Source organism: Trifolium pratense, linkage group LG5, assembly GCF_020283565.1.
Source record: "Trifolium pratense cultivar HEN17-A07 linkage group LG5, ARS_RC_1.1, whole genome shotgun sequence".
Taxonomy (NCBI): domain Eukaryota; kingdom Viridiplantae; phylum Streptophyta; class Magnoliopsida; order Fabales; family Fabaceae; genus Trifolium; species Trifolium pratense.
In genome coordinates, this window is record NC_060063.1 from 46,486,493 (window position 1) to 46,504,313 (window position 17,821).

The following is a 17,821-nucleotide window of genomic DNA, read 5'->3' on the forward strand; positions in this document are numbered from 1 at the left end:
CTTCTAGTAGAAAATTGCAGAATAAAAATGATTGTATGAATCACAAGAAAATACATATTTTTACGTTTTTTCAGTTCCTCTAAAAAATAATTAAAAAATATATAAAATAATAAGTCACAAAAAATATCAAGACAACGTCAAAATCCTACGTGGCAGTAGTTTAGTCGGCAGATCCAATATACGTCAGTTTTTTTTTTTTTTTTGTAATGTGCTGATATAAGGGACTAAAATAATAAAAATATGATATTATAGAGACAAATTGTAACTTTGTAAGGATTTTATTTTAGGGACAAAAACCTAATAATTTGGCCTTTCTATCAAATATCCATCATACTCTAAGGAAGCTTGAAACATTAAATCCCACGTGTTAAACGAGTCGAATTTTTTTCAACAAAATATATTTACCAGGATTTTTTTGTTTTTGTTTTTGATATAGTATCATGAATTATTTAGGACCACCTACACCCACCACGTATATATAACTATTTATTAAAATGTTGAAGGAGAACCAATTGTTAGTTGAATCAGTGGGTGATTGACGTTGAACTTGGTGGGAAGAGGATTGTACACACTTGATGTCAGAACTGATCCTCAAATCAGATTAAACCGGTGGTAAAAGTAAAAAAAAAAAAAATTCAAGGACAAAAAATAGAATAATTAATTTGTACACAAACTTTATCTTTTTAATTATCCTATTATTATATGGTCACAATCTTTGTTGTATTGTACACCACTAACTAAAGATATTGTCTATATAAAGAACAAAACCACTCAACAACAATAACCAAATCAATTAACCATTCACAAAAAATGAAGACACTCCTTTTCATTTTTGCAACACTCTTAGCAACATGTCATGGTGATGTTCTAAACCATGTCCATGAACATGGTTCAACCTTCAAAATTTTCCCACTTAGAATGAAAACTGGTTCAGGTGGACACTACATTCCAGAAGTTTCATGTGCTAGTTGGAGACTTGGTGTTGAAGCACACAACATCATTGATTGGAAAACTGTTCCTATTGAGTGTGAAAATTATGTTGGGAACTATGTTTTGGGTGACCAATATAGAGCTGACTCTAAATTTGTTAACCGTGAAGGTTATTTTTATGCTAAGACTGTTAATGTAGCTGGAGATGGTAAAGATATTTGGGTGTTTGACATTGATGAAACTACTCTATCTAATCTTCCTTATTATGCTAAACATGGATTTGGGTATGTTAATTAATCTTCTTTTTTTTTGTTTGCTAATGTTTTGTTTTCATTTACACTCTAACTTTACATTAAATTTCACTTACTTTTTTGGTTAACTTACTTTTAGTATTTTACCCTATAAAAAGCAACAAAAAAAAAATTAGATATTTAAAATAAAACATTTTTTTATAAGCAAATGGGGTGCAGAAGGGTACCCGTTTCTGCGGTAAACTTCTGCAACACCCTAAATAGATTATAATTAAAGCTAAATAAATACAAATTACTGGGGAGACATCAATCTAACCCAGTCAAACCACATATTCAACCCAAACAGATATACAAACGGTCTGAATACAACAAAAGTGACATATTAAAAAACAATTTTTATTAGGATTGATTGTATTTTTAATCTTCAAATTTATGCTCATGTTCAATTTTAGTCACAATAATTGAAAAACGACAAAAAAACTAGAATTGGTACAAAATTTGGCATATCCAAGATTTTGTGAGAGAATTAGAATTCAATTAGTAGTCTTTGTATATGGGACTTAAAAAAAAAGAATTGGTATTATTGTGACTAAAATAAAATAAAATAATATATTTAAAGTTAGTAGTATATTTCAAGTCATTGGAGACAAAATTGTGTTTTATAAACATTAAGGACCAAATTATGTTATGGTGCATCCATGTTATTTCTTTCTTGTTAAAAAAGGTGTTAATGTATTTTCTTGACAATTTTTGTAATGAATTGATAGGGTGAATCCATACAATGACACATTGTTCAATGAATGGGTTGATCTTGGAGCAGCACCAGCACTACCAGAGACTCAAAAATTTTACAACAAATTATTGAATCTTGGTATCAAGATTGTTTTCTTAACAGGAAGACCACTCAAACAAAGAGACATTACTGCTAAGAACTTGAAAAAAGTTGGCTATCACACATGGGAAAAGCTCATTTTAAAGTAAGTTTTCTAAACATAATTAATTGTTCATATTGGTCCTTTGTTTATCCTTTAAACCCTTCAAGAAAATAATTAAGCATCAATTTTATTTTAAAAATATTGAATCAACATTATAAGAGAGTATATTTTTTTGGGTAGATAGACGAAAATGACAAAGTTATTATAAGCTCACACATATATAAGTGGAGGAGTCGAGTTTTGAATCCCGGACAAGATGTCCAACTAATAACTTCTGCATTTTTTGTCAGTTGATCTAAGACTTTTTTTTTGTCAAGTAGTCTAGTGGTTAGAAATTTCACTTTAAATTAATAGGTGAATAAGTGAAATGTTTTTGAACTCTAGCTCATGCATATATAATGCGATGTCCCTACCAACTGAGCTAAACTCACGGATCGTTGAGCCACGACTTTAAAATAGTAATTACAATATATAATAATAATTCAAGGACTTTACTATTTTAAACTAGTGTTAAAAAAAAGTAGCTTAATTTTTGCTAACCTATAATTTTTTTCTTATATTAAATAGGTTATGTTGATAAAATTTCATACAAAAAAATGTTTGATTTATTGATATCCATGTCGATTTTTTTTTTCTTTTTGACAATCTAATTGATACCATGTCAGCTAAAGTTTTATCGATGTTAATTTATTCAATATCATGATCAATATTTCCATATGGTACACGTTCTATGAATTAAATAATTAAAAGTTTATTTTGGACAAATTAAACTAATAATATTTTGACGTGTAAACATTAAATAAGTTGGTTAAGATTCATGAAATCAATTGGAAAGCGATGTTGCTTGCTACCTTACTCCGCAAACTCAATTTATTTTTTAATATAATGAGTAACTATTGTATTTGACTTATAATACATTAGTTACACCGAATGTTATGATAGGTGAATTCGATGGTTGGTGAATGCTATGATTTTCTTTTAGGTCTGAGTTTGGCCTACGGCCTATCAAATGTTATTTATTTTGACATGACCTGAGCTTTTTTAAAGTTTGGTCTGACCTTGTAGCCTATTTAAAAGCATGCGTTACATAAATATCTCTATATAGTCTTTTAAATAGGCTAAACAGGCCTTAAAAACTTATTTAATATTTAAATTTTTATAATTTTTTCAACACTAAGAAAAAACTAATAAAATGATTAGCACAATAATTAAAAATTAATAAAATAACAAATATGATTAAATAATAATATATTTTTTCTTTGAAAAAAAAATATAAATAATAATATTATATAAATAATAATAATAATTAAATATAAACAGGTCGGCCTATCAGGCTTTGTAGGCTTTTTTAGAAGCATGAGTCTGACATATTTATGTAAACAGGCTTTTTTTAAAAGCCTAAGCCTGACATTTTTAATAAACAGACCAGACTAGACTTACACAAGGCCAGACCGAAGGCGCCTGTAAGGCGCGTGGCCTATTCCCAACCCTAGTGAATTCAAACCACATCTACATATTTATATATGTGGATTTATAATACATTTGTCATTTTATCTATCTATAAAAAAAATATTAATTATATATAATTAAACTTTTCTATTTCTATATACAACAAAAAAAGAATATTGTACATCAGAAATATACTAAAGCTAATTACAAATTTTTGGTTGTAGGAACACAACATTATATCATGGCAAAACAGCAGTTTCATACAAATCATCAGAGAGAAAGAAGCTGGAGGAAGCAGGATACAGAATAATTGGAAACATTGGAGATCAATGGAGTGATATTCTTGGAACAAACACTGGCAGTAGGACTTTTAAGCTCCCTGATCCCCTCTACTACATTGCCTAATTAATAATTAGCTACAGCTTTCAAATGGATCAATGTTTTATTCTACTATGTATGAAATCCATTCCAAGCTAGCTAATTTGTACTGTATTAATTAATCCTAAAATAAAACTAGAGATATCTTTCTCTTAATTTTGTGGTTTTATTAATTATAAATCGTATATGTGTTCTTGTTCCCTTCATAAAATTGGTCACTTTTATCCTGCGAGTATAATTCAATTAGCATGGACATTGCAAAATATTACATGGATCGGGTTGGACCCTGATACTCCCATTTATTCACATTTAAAAATGTAAAACTCTAACTACTAGACAAACCAAAAAAATGGTCACTTTTATGGTTTCTTATTTGTGTTCTACAAATCACATTAAAAGACAACAAAATAAAAAATAAAAAAAAAATAAAAAAATTGTTGTTAATCTCCGATTCACAGAAGAAGGGAACTTGATAATTTGAAATTTAAATAAATAAACTCTACTAAAAATTGTTTCACCGTTAGAAATAAACTAAAATAGCTAGAGAGTAGAGATAGAGAAGATAAAAGTTTTGTATTATTCTTTTCATATGTGTGTGTTTACATCATAACAAGAGTTCTATTTATAAGATACAAAGAAGGAAGTAAAAGACCAAATGCAATTAAGGTTCACTCATTATAGTGAGAGTTATAGGAAATGGAAAGGATAGGATGGACATCCACTAAGACTTATATTTATTCAAAACATTCACCAAAAAATAAAACTCGGATTTTTCTCTCAAACAGTTTGTCTTTTATGGAGGTCATTTATCGGGTGAACTTGATGATCGAAAGGAGTAAACAATCATTTTGGTTCCTGAAAGTGTCAAGCGTTGTCAAACAAGTCCCTGAATCTATTATAGTCGCATCCTTCAAATGATCGGTTGTTTCTCTCTCACTACACCATTGTAAGCTTGAACACCTTGCTATCAATAATATATTTTCACCTTTCTCACTCACCTTCTTATCTGTTCAACTCTTTACTTCCAACACTCCCACCAATTAGCTAAAGAAATATAATATGTCAATATGCCACATCATCACATTTAACAGAAAGTTAACGTTTTAGACTAAATTGACTAACAGAAGTAACAATTGGGAACTTCTAAATCATTTTAATAGATTTGGGGATTTGTATGACAGCGGTTGACACTTTCAGGAATCAAAATGGCGGTTTACTCTGATCGAAAGTGTTCCTATAATTATGAATTGGATTTTAGTACTATATGGTTTTGTGAAATTCCAAGAGTACCCCTGCCGAGTGCCGACAAAGAACAATTAATCATTGTACTAAACAACTAATTAAAATTCGACGTCCGTCAAGACAATGACTAATGGACAAAAACGTGTCTCTATCGTATGTACCATGTAAATAATAATGCATGGATCACGTGCTATTTTTAATTTAGTGTTAATTATATTTTAGTGTTAATTAGAAAATTCCATAAACTATATAGTACTACTAAAAAGTGGCCAATTCTAACATAAAGACTTCATCAAGTCTTTCATGGTGTACAAGTTGTTCATATTATTATAACGAATACGAATTTTACAAAATCGATCGTTGGATTGAAAATTTATATTGTATAGATCATCTATAATTTATTTTAAAAAAAATCGAAAATTGTTTGATATGTTATTGAGACCCATCAAAATTAACGGTTTATGAGTTTTTATTGTATACCGTTAATCTTGTTTGGTCTCAATAACATATCAAACGATTTTCGATTTTTTTTTAAAAAAAATTATGGATGATCTATACGATATAAACTTTCAATCCAATGGTCGATTTTGTAAAATTCGTATTCGTTATAATAATATGGACAACTTGTGCACCATGGAAAACTTGATGAAGTCTTCCATGTTAGCCAAAGCCCTAAAAAGTATGGCATTACGGAGGAATTCTTCGATAGACACAACCATAGATTATTACTATTTAGGAAAACTCATATCAACTATAATTAATTAATTTTTTTATATTTAATTATTTTTAAAATATGTATGTGTGTTTAAGGGTAATCAGTTTAAAATTGTGTCCATGTAAGTGTAGCTCGGCATCGTATTGTGATAGAGAAATATCAATAATATTGGAGCACACACATTAAAAAGAAAATTTTAAAGATTAATGATTAAACATGTATGTGTACCTTAATATGTTTAGTTTAGGCTTGTGTCTATTTAAGAATAGATGTGAGTTAAGGATTGAGGTCAATTGATAAGCTTCGGTGGTGGTCACAACTCACAAAGAAAACCTTTTTTTAGTGACTATTACCGAAGAATTTCATGCATTTTTTTTTTGTTACAAAAAAATTAAGGTGAAGGGATGGTGGTATTTACGTTTACCCCTTTTAATGGCATTAACAGGATTCGAACTCAGGACCTTTCAGATTTAAATTGTCTTTTTACCACTAGATCAAGTTTTTAGAGTTTTTCATAAACGGGATGCTCTAATTAACAAGCTATGAGAGCTTGTTATGGATCTGTTTAAGGCAATTATTTTTCTTTAGTATTATTCCTTTTTTAGATGAAAGGAGTCTTAGTAATTTAGAATCGACCGAGAGATAAGTAAAGTTTGGTAAAAAATTGTTACCATAAAAAATTAAACTCGAATTCTCCAAAACGATTCGCCTTAGAAGGAAATCATTAACCACATGAGCTTAATATTTTACAATAACAAATTCAAAGCATTTCATTAAGTACTATAGTTTTACGTGTATGGATGCCAATTTTGAAAATATCTAGCTCAAATACTAGTATGAGTTTTGAGGTTGAAATTAGTTGAAAAGGGTATATAGCAAATTGATTGGAAGTAAATAACTCGAATTTAAAATGATAATTAAATTAAAAATACTTAAAGTGGAATAAGTTAATTAAAGTGTGTGAATTTAGTCTTTTTGTAAGTATAATGTTATAATGTAATTTAGTTAATAAAAACATTGCATTATATTATATACTATATAATGACTAAAGTTCATTTTTAGGATTCTCCACTTTATTCAAACTTAAAGAATAAATTTTTAATATTCTCAACAAAAATAAAGAAAATTTTTTAATTACTAGAAATACTTGAAATTAATTGACACGTAAAAGTAAAATTCAAGGCATACTGGAAATGTTGACTGAATCAAAAGACTTGTAAGATTGAAATTTGTGGAGAAGATGCTTAAATTCTAAAAAGCTTCAATTTGATCTCGGCTTAGGAGTGTGTTTCAAAATTAAGCATGCGACTAATATTCTCTCATATACGAGAACTATTAAAGACGAAGTAAATTAAGTAACGGTTCTTTAGGCTATGTTTGGATTGGTGGTACAAAATGGAATGGAGCGGAATGAAACATAATGGAATGGAGTGGAATGGAGCGGAATGGAGTAAAGATACCATTCCATTGTTTAGATATATTTTATAAATATTCATTCCATTGCATACACCCCAATTTGGAGGGGAAAGAAAATTAGAAGATTGGATGGTATGGGATGGAATGGGTTCCATTGTGTTCCATTCCACTCCATTTATTTTTTGCAAATCCAAACAATGGAACTTAGTTAGTTACCACTCCATTCCATTCCATTCCATCCTTTACCACCAATCCAAACATAGCCTAGGTGACATACCACATTGATGCATATACTTTTGTTAAATTAGCTTTACCATTAGCACAATACTTGTCGGACCAGAATTGTTTGTTGTGCGATGTTCATGCAATTTCACGCAATAATAAATCTGAGTTGTTAATATGTACCAAAAAAAAAAAAAAATCTGAGTTGTTAATTTAAGATCAAATGGTTGGGAGTTATAACTATAATGCATTACGATGTTATAACTGGAAATCCAATTCCTTAACCCTTTTGTAGAAGGGTAATAATGGATTACATATCTTTTACGCTTTCTCTCTTACAATATTACGCTACCATTTGTTTACCTTCTTTGAGCACTTCAAGTTTTTATGTGATTTCAAACAATGATTGCACATAAAAGCTTCATCTTCTTCGTTAATAGTCTCATTTAAAGTTAAGATGTCGACCGATATTGACTTACGAATTAGGTACTCATTTTCATTTCGTCTAACCTTGAGTTTCCTCTGGCCGCTTTCCTTGAGCTCATTTTGTTCCTTAGGGAATATGAGGATTGAAATGTTATGGTCATTTTCTAAACCCATGAGCATGGTATAGAACATAAGACTTTGTTGCGAGTAAGATTTTTTATGCTTTATTTTAAAAATAAATAAATAAATTGAATTAACATAAGATTTCTTAAGCTCACTTCTCTTCCTTGGATGATCTCATTTGCTCATACTTTGAAAGAATGGAACGAATGTGTTGATTGGTTGGCCAAATTTGGTGCTACTAATGTTGACTCCTTCAAGATTTGGATTGCTCCTCCTCCTTAGTTGGATAACATTCTTCTTACAGATACCTTCGGAGTATAGACAACTGATGACTTAGTCTATTGTTTTTCTTCTTTTTTGTTTGTGTTTATTTTCATCGCAATAAAAAAAACATAAGACGAGTTATCTAGAGATTCATTAATTAGTAGTAGTTTATTTTTACTTTTAATTAATTAAAAAACTAATAATAATTCAAGGATTTCATTATGTTAGAATTTCATTATGTACCAAAAAAAAGAATTATTATTGGTCATCCTATTACTATATATTTTTTTAGAACGAAAATTTAAGATTAGGAGATTATGCTACAATTTAAGTTAGAGAAGATTTCATAGGACACTTATTACATTCAAACCCAAAACCACAAAATCTAATACATGTTATTTTACCAGTTAATCAAACCTTAAGTTATCCTATTATTATATTATCTCCGTCTTAAAATATAAGAGAAAATTGATCAAAGAAAATTAATGTATTTAGTTTAAAATTTGAACTAAATACATGCATCAATTTTATTTGACCAATTTTCATTTATATTTTGGTACAGAGAGAGTGAATACTATATGTTGGATTGTGTATTGATTTCATACAAATAAACTAACAAATCATATCATATTGCAAACTTTTTTTCACTTTTTATTCATTGTCAAGACTCATGAGTTTCATCACATTACATATTATATTAACTAAAATAATAAAAACAATATCTCAACAACTTAATTAAACTAGTATGATAAATGTTGTGAATTCGTCAAAACACACCAATATTATGATCTGTAGAGAAAAATTAGTAGCAATCAATAATCAATCTATCTAGTTCAATAACAATGACAAACAATAAAATGAGTAAAGGAAAATAAGACGAACACACCAATATTTATTTATTTAGTTCGGTTCAATAATTACATACGTTATGGAAGAAAAAATAACTTTTCAATCCATTGCTTACAAAGAGATACTAGGGTTAGAAGAAATAAGTCTCAACAATAAACCATAATTTCAATATTTTTTCAATATCTAGATTCAATGAATTCAAACCACCAAAATGTTTAGAATGATTTCCAACCCAATAATTTTATTGGTTTGTCTTCTAATACACTCAACACGCGAGTTTCTAAAATGAGAACTATGAACATATAAACAATCTTTTATTACATCATCAAACTCAGACACATCATCTTTCTTACTATATATGAAATCTCGTTATGACTCCCGTTACGACGTTTCTGGAATCAAGCTCAAAATCGACATTTTCCAATTGTAGCTCATGAATCTAGTTTAACACATTAAGAAGACCAAGAGCTTCACCAATGTCAATGTTTGGGATTGACGAGATCCATTATGTTTTGGCAAGAACAAACCTTTATTGCTCATTATTAGAATTTTAGAGGTCTATACTCAACCACAAAAGGTAGCTTGAGAGTTGAAGTTTGCACTACACTTATAAAGACTATCTTTACCATATCTCTAGTCAATGTAGAACTTCTAACAATCATCTCTTATACACATTCCAATGTCAACTTTATTTTGAGGTATAGAAAAAGATGCATCAATGTTGCATTTGTATCTACCACTCTGAGACTTAGACCATCGTAGAATAGTTTGTTGTTATGAATGTATCGTTTCTCTCTGAATTTGTGCTCTCATGAGTCGGGAAATAATATATATTAATTTCCGGTTTTATTTTATTCATTTAATCAGAAATAATATATATATTTTCTTCCCCGTGAACATAATTCAATTGTCAGGGACATTACATATAATATGTAGGGATCAGAGTTCGAATCTCAATACTTCCATTTATTTTCACTTTAAAAAGTGAAATTTTAGCCACTAAACTACTTGAAAAAAAATACTCCCTCCGTCCCAACATATAAGCAAAAATAGATCAAAGAAACTTGATGTATTTGGTTAAAAATTTGACCAAACACATCCACTTTTGTTGACCACCTTTTGCTTATATTTTGAGACGGAGGGAGTAGTATATATTGCCGATTTTATTTTACTCTTTTGATTAAAATACTCAATTTCATTTTCAAATAATATACACTATCATCCATGCATAACTTATGGTATGGGTTTTTTGCCAAAAAAAAAAATATGGTATGGGTTCCATATTTTGACCACTAAAAATCGGTAAGACTCAATCAAATTAAGAGGTTTAATTTACCATTGGACCCTTTTACGACAGGGACATGCCATCCATACTAGAAGAAGGAGTCTTGATTGTAGCCAAAAAAAGGAGTCTTGAAATATATATTTAATCCTTCATTTTAAACGGGTCGATTTATTTTTTCAATAAAAATATATTTTTCAGGACGTTTGTAGGAATACGCACATTTATTTAAATATTAAATTTACAAAGCCAAGAAATAGAATAAATAATTTGTACACATCATTCAACTTATCTTTTTCATTATCCTATTATTTATTTTTTCAATAATTTCATTGTCTTATTATTATATTCACCAATCATATATTCCTTTCAAGATATTTGTCTATATAAGAACAAGAACAATGCCCTCTACACCAAAATAAGCAATTAACTAAGTTACAAATTAAGCATTCATATTTTCATAAGAATGAAGATTTTCTTGATTTCCATTTTTGTTACACTACTCTTAGCAACATGTCATGGTAATATTCTTTTCAATGAGCATGGTTCAACCAACCAAATTTTCCCACTTAGAGTGAAAATTGGTTCAGGTGGACACTACATTCAAGAAGTGTCATGTTCTAGTTGGAGACTTGGTGTTGAAGCACACAACGTTATAAATTGGAAAACTGTTCCAATAGAATGTGAAAAATATGTTGGAAACTATTTGTTAGGTGATCAATATAGAGCTGACTCTAAAGTTGTTAACCGTGAAGCTTATTTCTATGTTAAGAGTCTCAATCTAAGTGGAGATGGTAAAGATATATGGGTTTTTGACATTGATGAAACTACTCTATCTAATCTTCCTTATTATGCTAAACATGGATTTGGGTATGCTAGCTCATCATCTTTAATTAATTTCTTTTTTTCTTTAATTATTTTTTTTTTTGGATAGAATTGTATATGCTCATGATCTTTTGTAACTATTTTAGGAACGGTAAGAATTTTCTTTTGAACGACAAATATATTATTAATAATAATTTTATGAACGGTAAGAACTTTTGTTTTGAACATAGCAACATTCTCTCACTCTAATTTTTTTTTTTTTAACTTTTTCATTACATTTGTGACAATATATATATTTTTTCTTGGTAGGGTGAATCCATTCGACGAGACATTGTTCAATGAATGGGTTGATCTTGGAGCAGCACCAGCACTACCAGAGACTCAAAAATTGTACAACAAATTATTGAATCTTGGTATCAAGATTGCTTTCTTAACAGGAAGACCACTTAAACAAAGAGACATTACTGCTAAGAACTTGAAAAAAGCTGGCTATCACACATGGGAAAAGCTCATTTTAAAGTAAGTTTTCTTCATCTTATTCTTATAGCTAGAGCCTTTTTTTTCACCACCAGTTTTAATCTAGTTCGGGGGTCAGTTCTGGCATTAAGTGGTTTCAGCCCCCTCCCGATCGCAGTTGCGGGAGATCGAACCGCGGTCCTCCCTACCAAGTTCAGCGCCAATCACCACTGAACCAACTAACGATTGGTTATAGCTAGAGACTTTTGTTTACTCTCTTTTTTTTTAATAAAAAAATATAATCGATATTAGTATTATTGTTTTTTTTTCTGAAGGTCGGAATCAAAGAGAAATGACGGACGAACATAAAAAATTTATATATCGTCAAATTTGTTGTTAATTTTTTTATTTGTGTATTTTGAAATGTGTATATGTAAAGTAAAAAATAAGAGAGATTAAAATAAATATATACATTATCAAATAGTTTATAAATTTTTTAATGTTCAAATAACATTACTCTACATAAAAAATAAAATATTACTCTCAATAAGTATCTTTCAACTCTCTTATTCAACAACCAAATCATCTTTGTAGGCCTACTAGTTGTTTACTCTTTCAACAAATCAAAAATAGTACGTTTATAATATAAATTAAACTAATACAATAAACTAACTCAATTATTGATCTGCTGATGTATAAGTTAAATAGGTTTTGTTGATATTGTATCAACTAAACTGTTGTCATACCACATGACTTGCATGGGACATATTCTATAACTAAATTAATCAAAAAATATTATGAACAAATTAAACTAATATGATAAAGATTAATACACACTAGGGATTAAGTCTAGCCCACAACCTATAACTAACAAATATTTAAATTCTGATTATAAGAAATATTCATATTTGTTACACACATATGAAATTGTATATGAAATCTACTTCCTTGAATTTTTGGTGTGGTTCGAGTCGTTTTTTTTTCCTTTTCTTTGTACTACGAGTCATAATAATGTTCACTAGAGTCATAATAATGTTCACTTATGAACTGACTCGAGCATTCTTCGATTTTCTTTTCTCAAAAGGATCTAAGATTATCTTTAACGAACGAAACGAAAAAAGAAAAAAAAAATACACACTGTTCACGTGATGGGATATATGAAATCAATTGGAATATTTGGTAATGATGTTGTTTTTTTGTCATTCCAAGTTCCAACAATCAAATTAACAATATTTATATTGAGTGTGATGAAATCTCTAAATTTTTATGATATTTCATATAATTTTAATTTAATATGTAATATAATTTTAAAAAATATACTTGTGCAGGGATACAACAATATATCATGGTAAAACAGCAGTTACATATAAATCAACTGAAAGAAAGAAGCTAGAGGAAGAAGGATACAAAATCATTGGAAACATTGGAGATCAATGGAGTGATATTCTTGGAACAAACATTGGCAATAGGACTTTCAAGCTTCCTGATCCTATCTACTACATTGCCTAATTAACCTTTTCTAGCTATATCAAGTTCCTATATCATGTATTCCAATTCAAGCTACCTAATTTTTATTTTCTCAAATAAAATTAATTAACCATGTAACATAAGAGATAGGTTTCTCTTAATTTTGTGGTTTTAATTATAAATTGCATGTGTGTCCTTATTCTTTTTAGAAAATGGAATGTATGTTATGATTTTATTTTTTTTATTCACCGTAATTAAAAATTTTAAAAATGTAGTTATGTATTCAGACTATTGAAATTCAACGGTTTTATTAAAAGTTTGTCGTACGTTCAATTGAAGTTATCAGAAAAAGTATCAAACGGTTTTGAATTTTTATAAAAATTTGTGGAGTTGATCTACTCAATGAGATCTTTGAATTCAACGGTTAGATTGAAGAAATATAATGCCGATATCGAGTTATTAAGCGGAGTAAGTCAATGGAGACTTACTCCTGGAGTCAACGGATCTCTTCTCTTACTTTTATCCCTAGACGGATTTTTTGATGTACGCGTTTTGTCTAATATGATTTTGTTTTTTGTGGTAATGAAATCAATAAAAATTTTCCTATTGAAATTTAAAGCTATAATATAAATTTTTTTTCTTTGTTTACATGTATCAGAGTCTTCGCTGCTGTGAAATAATTCAATTTTTTCTCATAAGGCTTGTGGGGTGTGTAAATTTTTTTCCTCTTTTGTTGAATTTGAATATTTTTGCCACCCGCTACTTCTCTAGCGGATTGCGTTCGCTGCCTAATTAGCAATTAGGTTTATTTTAGTAATTTAACAGGGCGAGTGAGAAAAATTAGACGGTGCTAAAAGAAATTCTCCAAAAACTATAATAGAAAATTAATGAACAAAACATGAGCTAAGCCCAAAAAGTATAACAAAACATAAAGAAATTTAGTTTTGCCACCCTACCGATTTCCCGCGCGCCCTACGATTTTCCCGTTTTATCCTTCCGCTAATTTTAACAAATTTTTTATTTTTATAAAGTCCGCTACTTAAGTATCAGACAATGATAGGGTGTTCCGCTACTTAAGTAACGGGTAGAGATGTTTTTGTAAGTTTATAGGACGCGCGAGAAAATGAATAGATGGTAAAAGTGAATCTCAAACCTAAATCGGACTTGAGAACAATGAAGGCCTAGAGGCCCAACTAAAACGGCTCATATTTTCAATATTAAAATGTCGAAAAGAAGATGAAAACAATTAAACAAAATTGAATACTAGAAATTTCCTAATTCTAGTTTCTAAATATTTACAGAATATTAACATAATAAATAAAGTCTTTAAAATACCAAAGCCAGAATAAAAAGTGGATAGATAATGTACCAAAAAAACAAAAAAAACAAAAAGTGGATAGATAAAAACTATTCGAACTCCTCTGTGAGCCCTTTTCAATTTTTTTGGCCGAAACAAAAATACTACAACAAATGGGCTAGAAAAGTGGTTTCAAAGCCCTTTTCAATTTTTTTTAGAGATTTACTTTTGTCACCCTACTCATTTTCTCACGCACTCTAAGAATTTACCAAAATACCACCATTTACTATTTAGGAGGCGGACACCTCAAAAAATATCCTATATTTGTAACATCAGCTACTTAAGTAGCGGACGGTATTTTTCAAAAAAGTTTTATTCTTATAATGACGGGAAATATGTATGGCGCGCGAGAAATCAGTAGGGTGGCAAAAGTAAATCTATTTTTTTATATTATAAAATGGCCCAATATTATTCAAAATAACACCAAAATAATACAAAAAGTGGGATAAAACTACACATCAAAAGGACGACTAATTCAAAAGGCACTAACTCATAGTATAATGGATGTCAATCGTAGCAAAACAAATAATGAATTTTTCCTTAAAAAAAAAAGAAGATAATGTCAAGAATACCAAGATTCTTCTTCATGTTGTGTCTGAAAATTTGAAGATTGTGGCTTTTGCATTCTAACTGTTTCTTGCAGCCATCATTTCACCGAGTGAAAGCCTTTTCTTAACTTCGGGTCTTTGTTTAGGAGCACTATGTGCCTTTAATTTTGCCTTAAATGACTGAGTATTAGCCATGTAATTAGGGAAATTTGAGTAATAATAAGGTTTAAAGAAAGTGTCACCACAAACACTTTTTGATGGTGTATTTGGAGCAATATTTGGGCGCATATACGAATGATTAAAACGCGGTGTGTTATGTTTAAAAAAAACGCGGTGTGTTATGTGTTGTAGGGTACATTGAAATAGAATCTTCAAGATTGTTGAAATACCAATCAAAGTCTTCTTGGACGCATAGACGAATGATTTGGAGCAATATTTGGACGCATAGACGAATGATTGAAACGCGGTGTGTTATGTGTTGTAGGGTAACTTGAAATAGAATCTTCAAGATATTTGAAATACCAATCAAAGTCTTCTTGTTGATGATGGTGATGATGATTTCTACAATCAGCTGGAATTGAGATTCTACCCGGAAGAGGTGATGATGAAATTGTGTGACAATGTGGTAATTCTTCTCCACATTCAGACATTGTTGAGGTAAATCTCCTAGATTTTGTTTTTGGCTTGTATGCTGTGTAAAATTTCAACAATATTTGGACTTTGATCATCATATCCATTCATTGATGTTGGTAATCTTTTGTTGTGGAACTCACTTCGAAGGAGGCATGATATATCTTGGTCAAATGCTATGAAGGTGGAGAAAAGGTAAATACTGTGAAATTACAAGCTCTGAGGAGGCAGTATGAAGTGTTAGAGATGGAAAAGAATGAATCAATTGCAGAGTATGTCTCAAAGGTGCAAGGATTGGTTCATACGATGAAGAATTGTGGAGAAACCATAACATATCGCATGATCATAGAAAAGGTAATGAGAACATTAATCCCTAACTATGATCACATTATTGCTGCTATACAAGAATCTGGTAGTTTTTCAACTATGCAATTGGAAGATCTTGTTGGCTCTTTAGAAGCACATGAATTAGTGATAAATAAAAGAAAGAATGCTCAAGAATCTGTACAAGCGATGCAAGCACACACATTCAAGAATAATGGTGGAAATAAAGGAAAGAATTATGAGAAATCAACGAAATTTTCACAAAAGCACAGTAAATTTGATGAAAAATTTGAATCCTTTAAGAAAGGAGGAGGAACATCAAATACGAAGAAAAAGGATAAGAGTCACATCCAGTGATATAATTGTGAAAAAAGGGGTCATTATGCATTTGATTGCTGGTACAAGAAAGGGAAAGAAAAGGTATCAGATTCAGATGATGAGGCAAAGCTTGTGCAAGAAGGTTCAGATAATGGAGCAGTTACATTCATGGCTGTAGTTTCTGAAGGAAAAATGGCAAATGGAGAATGGTTTTTGGATACAGGATGTTCCAACCATATGACAAGGCATCAAAACTGGCTAATCAAATTTGATGACACAAGAAAAAGCAAAGTTAAATTGGCAGATGACAGATCCATTCAAGAAGAAGGCACTGGTAACATGGTGATCAAGAGAAAGAATGGCAGTTTAGCCATAGTTGAAGACATCTTGTTTGTACCAGGTATGGATTGTAACTTGCTTAGTGTTGGTCAATTGATAGAGAAAGGCTTCTCAGTCAGTATAAAGAATGAAAATTTTGAGCTTTATGATTCTGCCAACATGTTAGTATTGAGGTCACCTTTATCAAAGAATAGAACATTCAAAACTATGATCAACAATACTGAAGTTGAATGTATGAAAGCTGCAGTTGCAGAAGATAAGAAAAATTGGTTATGGCATTTAAGGTTTGGTCATTTGAACTTTAAATACTTGAATCAATTAACAAGTAAGGAGATGGTAGCAGGATTGCCTAGAATTCAGATGCCAGATAAGATTTGTGATGGTTGCTTAGTAGGCAAGCAAGCCAGGAATGTTTTCACAAAATCTTTGCCATTAAGATCAGCAAATATTTTGGAAGTTGTACACTCAGATGTGTGTGTGCCATTTGATGTTGAATCACTTGGTGGAAACAGGTACTTCATAACATTTGTGGATAAGTATAGTAGAAAGATGTGGATTTACTTGATACAGTCAAAAGGTGAGACATTTGATGTATTCAAGAGATTCAAGGCTTTAGTAGAGAATCAAAGCAGCAGGAGAATTAAGATTCTTAGAACTGATGGAGGTGGTGACTAGTGAGTATATTTCAAGGAGGTTTGAGTCATTTTGTGAAGAAAATTGTATTAAACATGAAGTCACAGCTCCATACACACCTCAACATAATGGTTTGGCTGAGAGAAGTAACAGAGCAATACTTAACATGGCTAGATGCATGGTGAAGCATCGAAATCTGCCTAAGTCATTTTGGGGTGAAGCAGTTAACTCTGCAGTTTATGTGTTGAACAGATGTCCAACAAGAAAGCTCAAAGATAAGGTTCCTGAAGAGGTCAGTGTGGCAAGAAGCCAAGTGTCAGTCACTTTAGAGTTTTTGGTGCATTGTGTTGCAAACATGTACAGAGGTCAAGAGAAAAAAGTTGGATGATAGAAGTGAGTTTATGATCCTAGTTGGCTATCATGCAACTGGTGCATACAAGTT

The 17,821-nt window shown here is 30.2% G+C and overlaps 1 protein-coding gene across 2 annotated transcripts; it reads left to right on the top strand.

Moving 5' to 3' along the window:
• The first annotated feature begins 764 nt into the window (after positions 1–764).
• On the top strand, positions 765–13,474 carry LOC123884858 (stem 28 kDa glycoprotein-like). 2 transcript variants are annotated; one of them, XM_045934092.1, is made up of 4 exons: positions 765–1,161; positions 11,300–11,352; positions 11,617–11,826; positions 13,092–13,474. In XM_045934092.1, exons 1-4 carry the CDS (start codon positions 811–813, stop codon positions 13,270–13,272), a joined length of 795 nt encoding a protein of 264 aa, XP_045790048.1. In that variant the 5' UTR covers positions 765–810; the 3' UTR covers positions 13,273–13,474. The 2 variants fall into 2 exon arrangements, with proteins under 2 accessions (XP_045790048.1, XP_045790047.1); XM_045934091.1 differs by lacking the exons at positions 11,300–11,352; positions 11,617–11,826; positions 13,092–13,474 and adding exons at positions 1,949–2,158; positions 3,790–4,099 and having other exon boundaries at positions 772–1,214.
• The last annotated feature ends 4,347 nt before the right edge of the window (positions 13,475–17,821 follow it).

What these genes read in the sequence shown, in the direction of transcription:
- LOC123884858 (XM_045934092.1), top strand. Translation starts at nt 811, where the DNA reads ATGAAGACACTCCTTTTCATTTTTGCAACACTCTTAGCAACATGTCAT. An exon ending in AAGATATTTGGGTGTTTGAC is followed by an intron (nt 1,162 to 11,299) that starts ATTGATGAAACT and finishes TGGGTTTTTGAC; the next exon opens with ATTGATGAAACTACTCTATC. An exon ending in TATGCTAAACATGGATTTGG is followed by an intron (nt 11,353 to 11,616) that starts GTATGCTAGCTC and finishes TTTTCTTGGTAG; the next exon opens with GGTGAATCCATTCGACGAGA.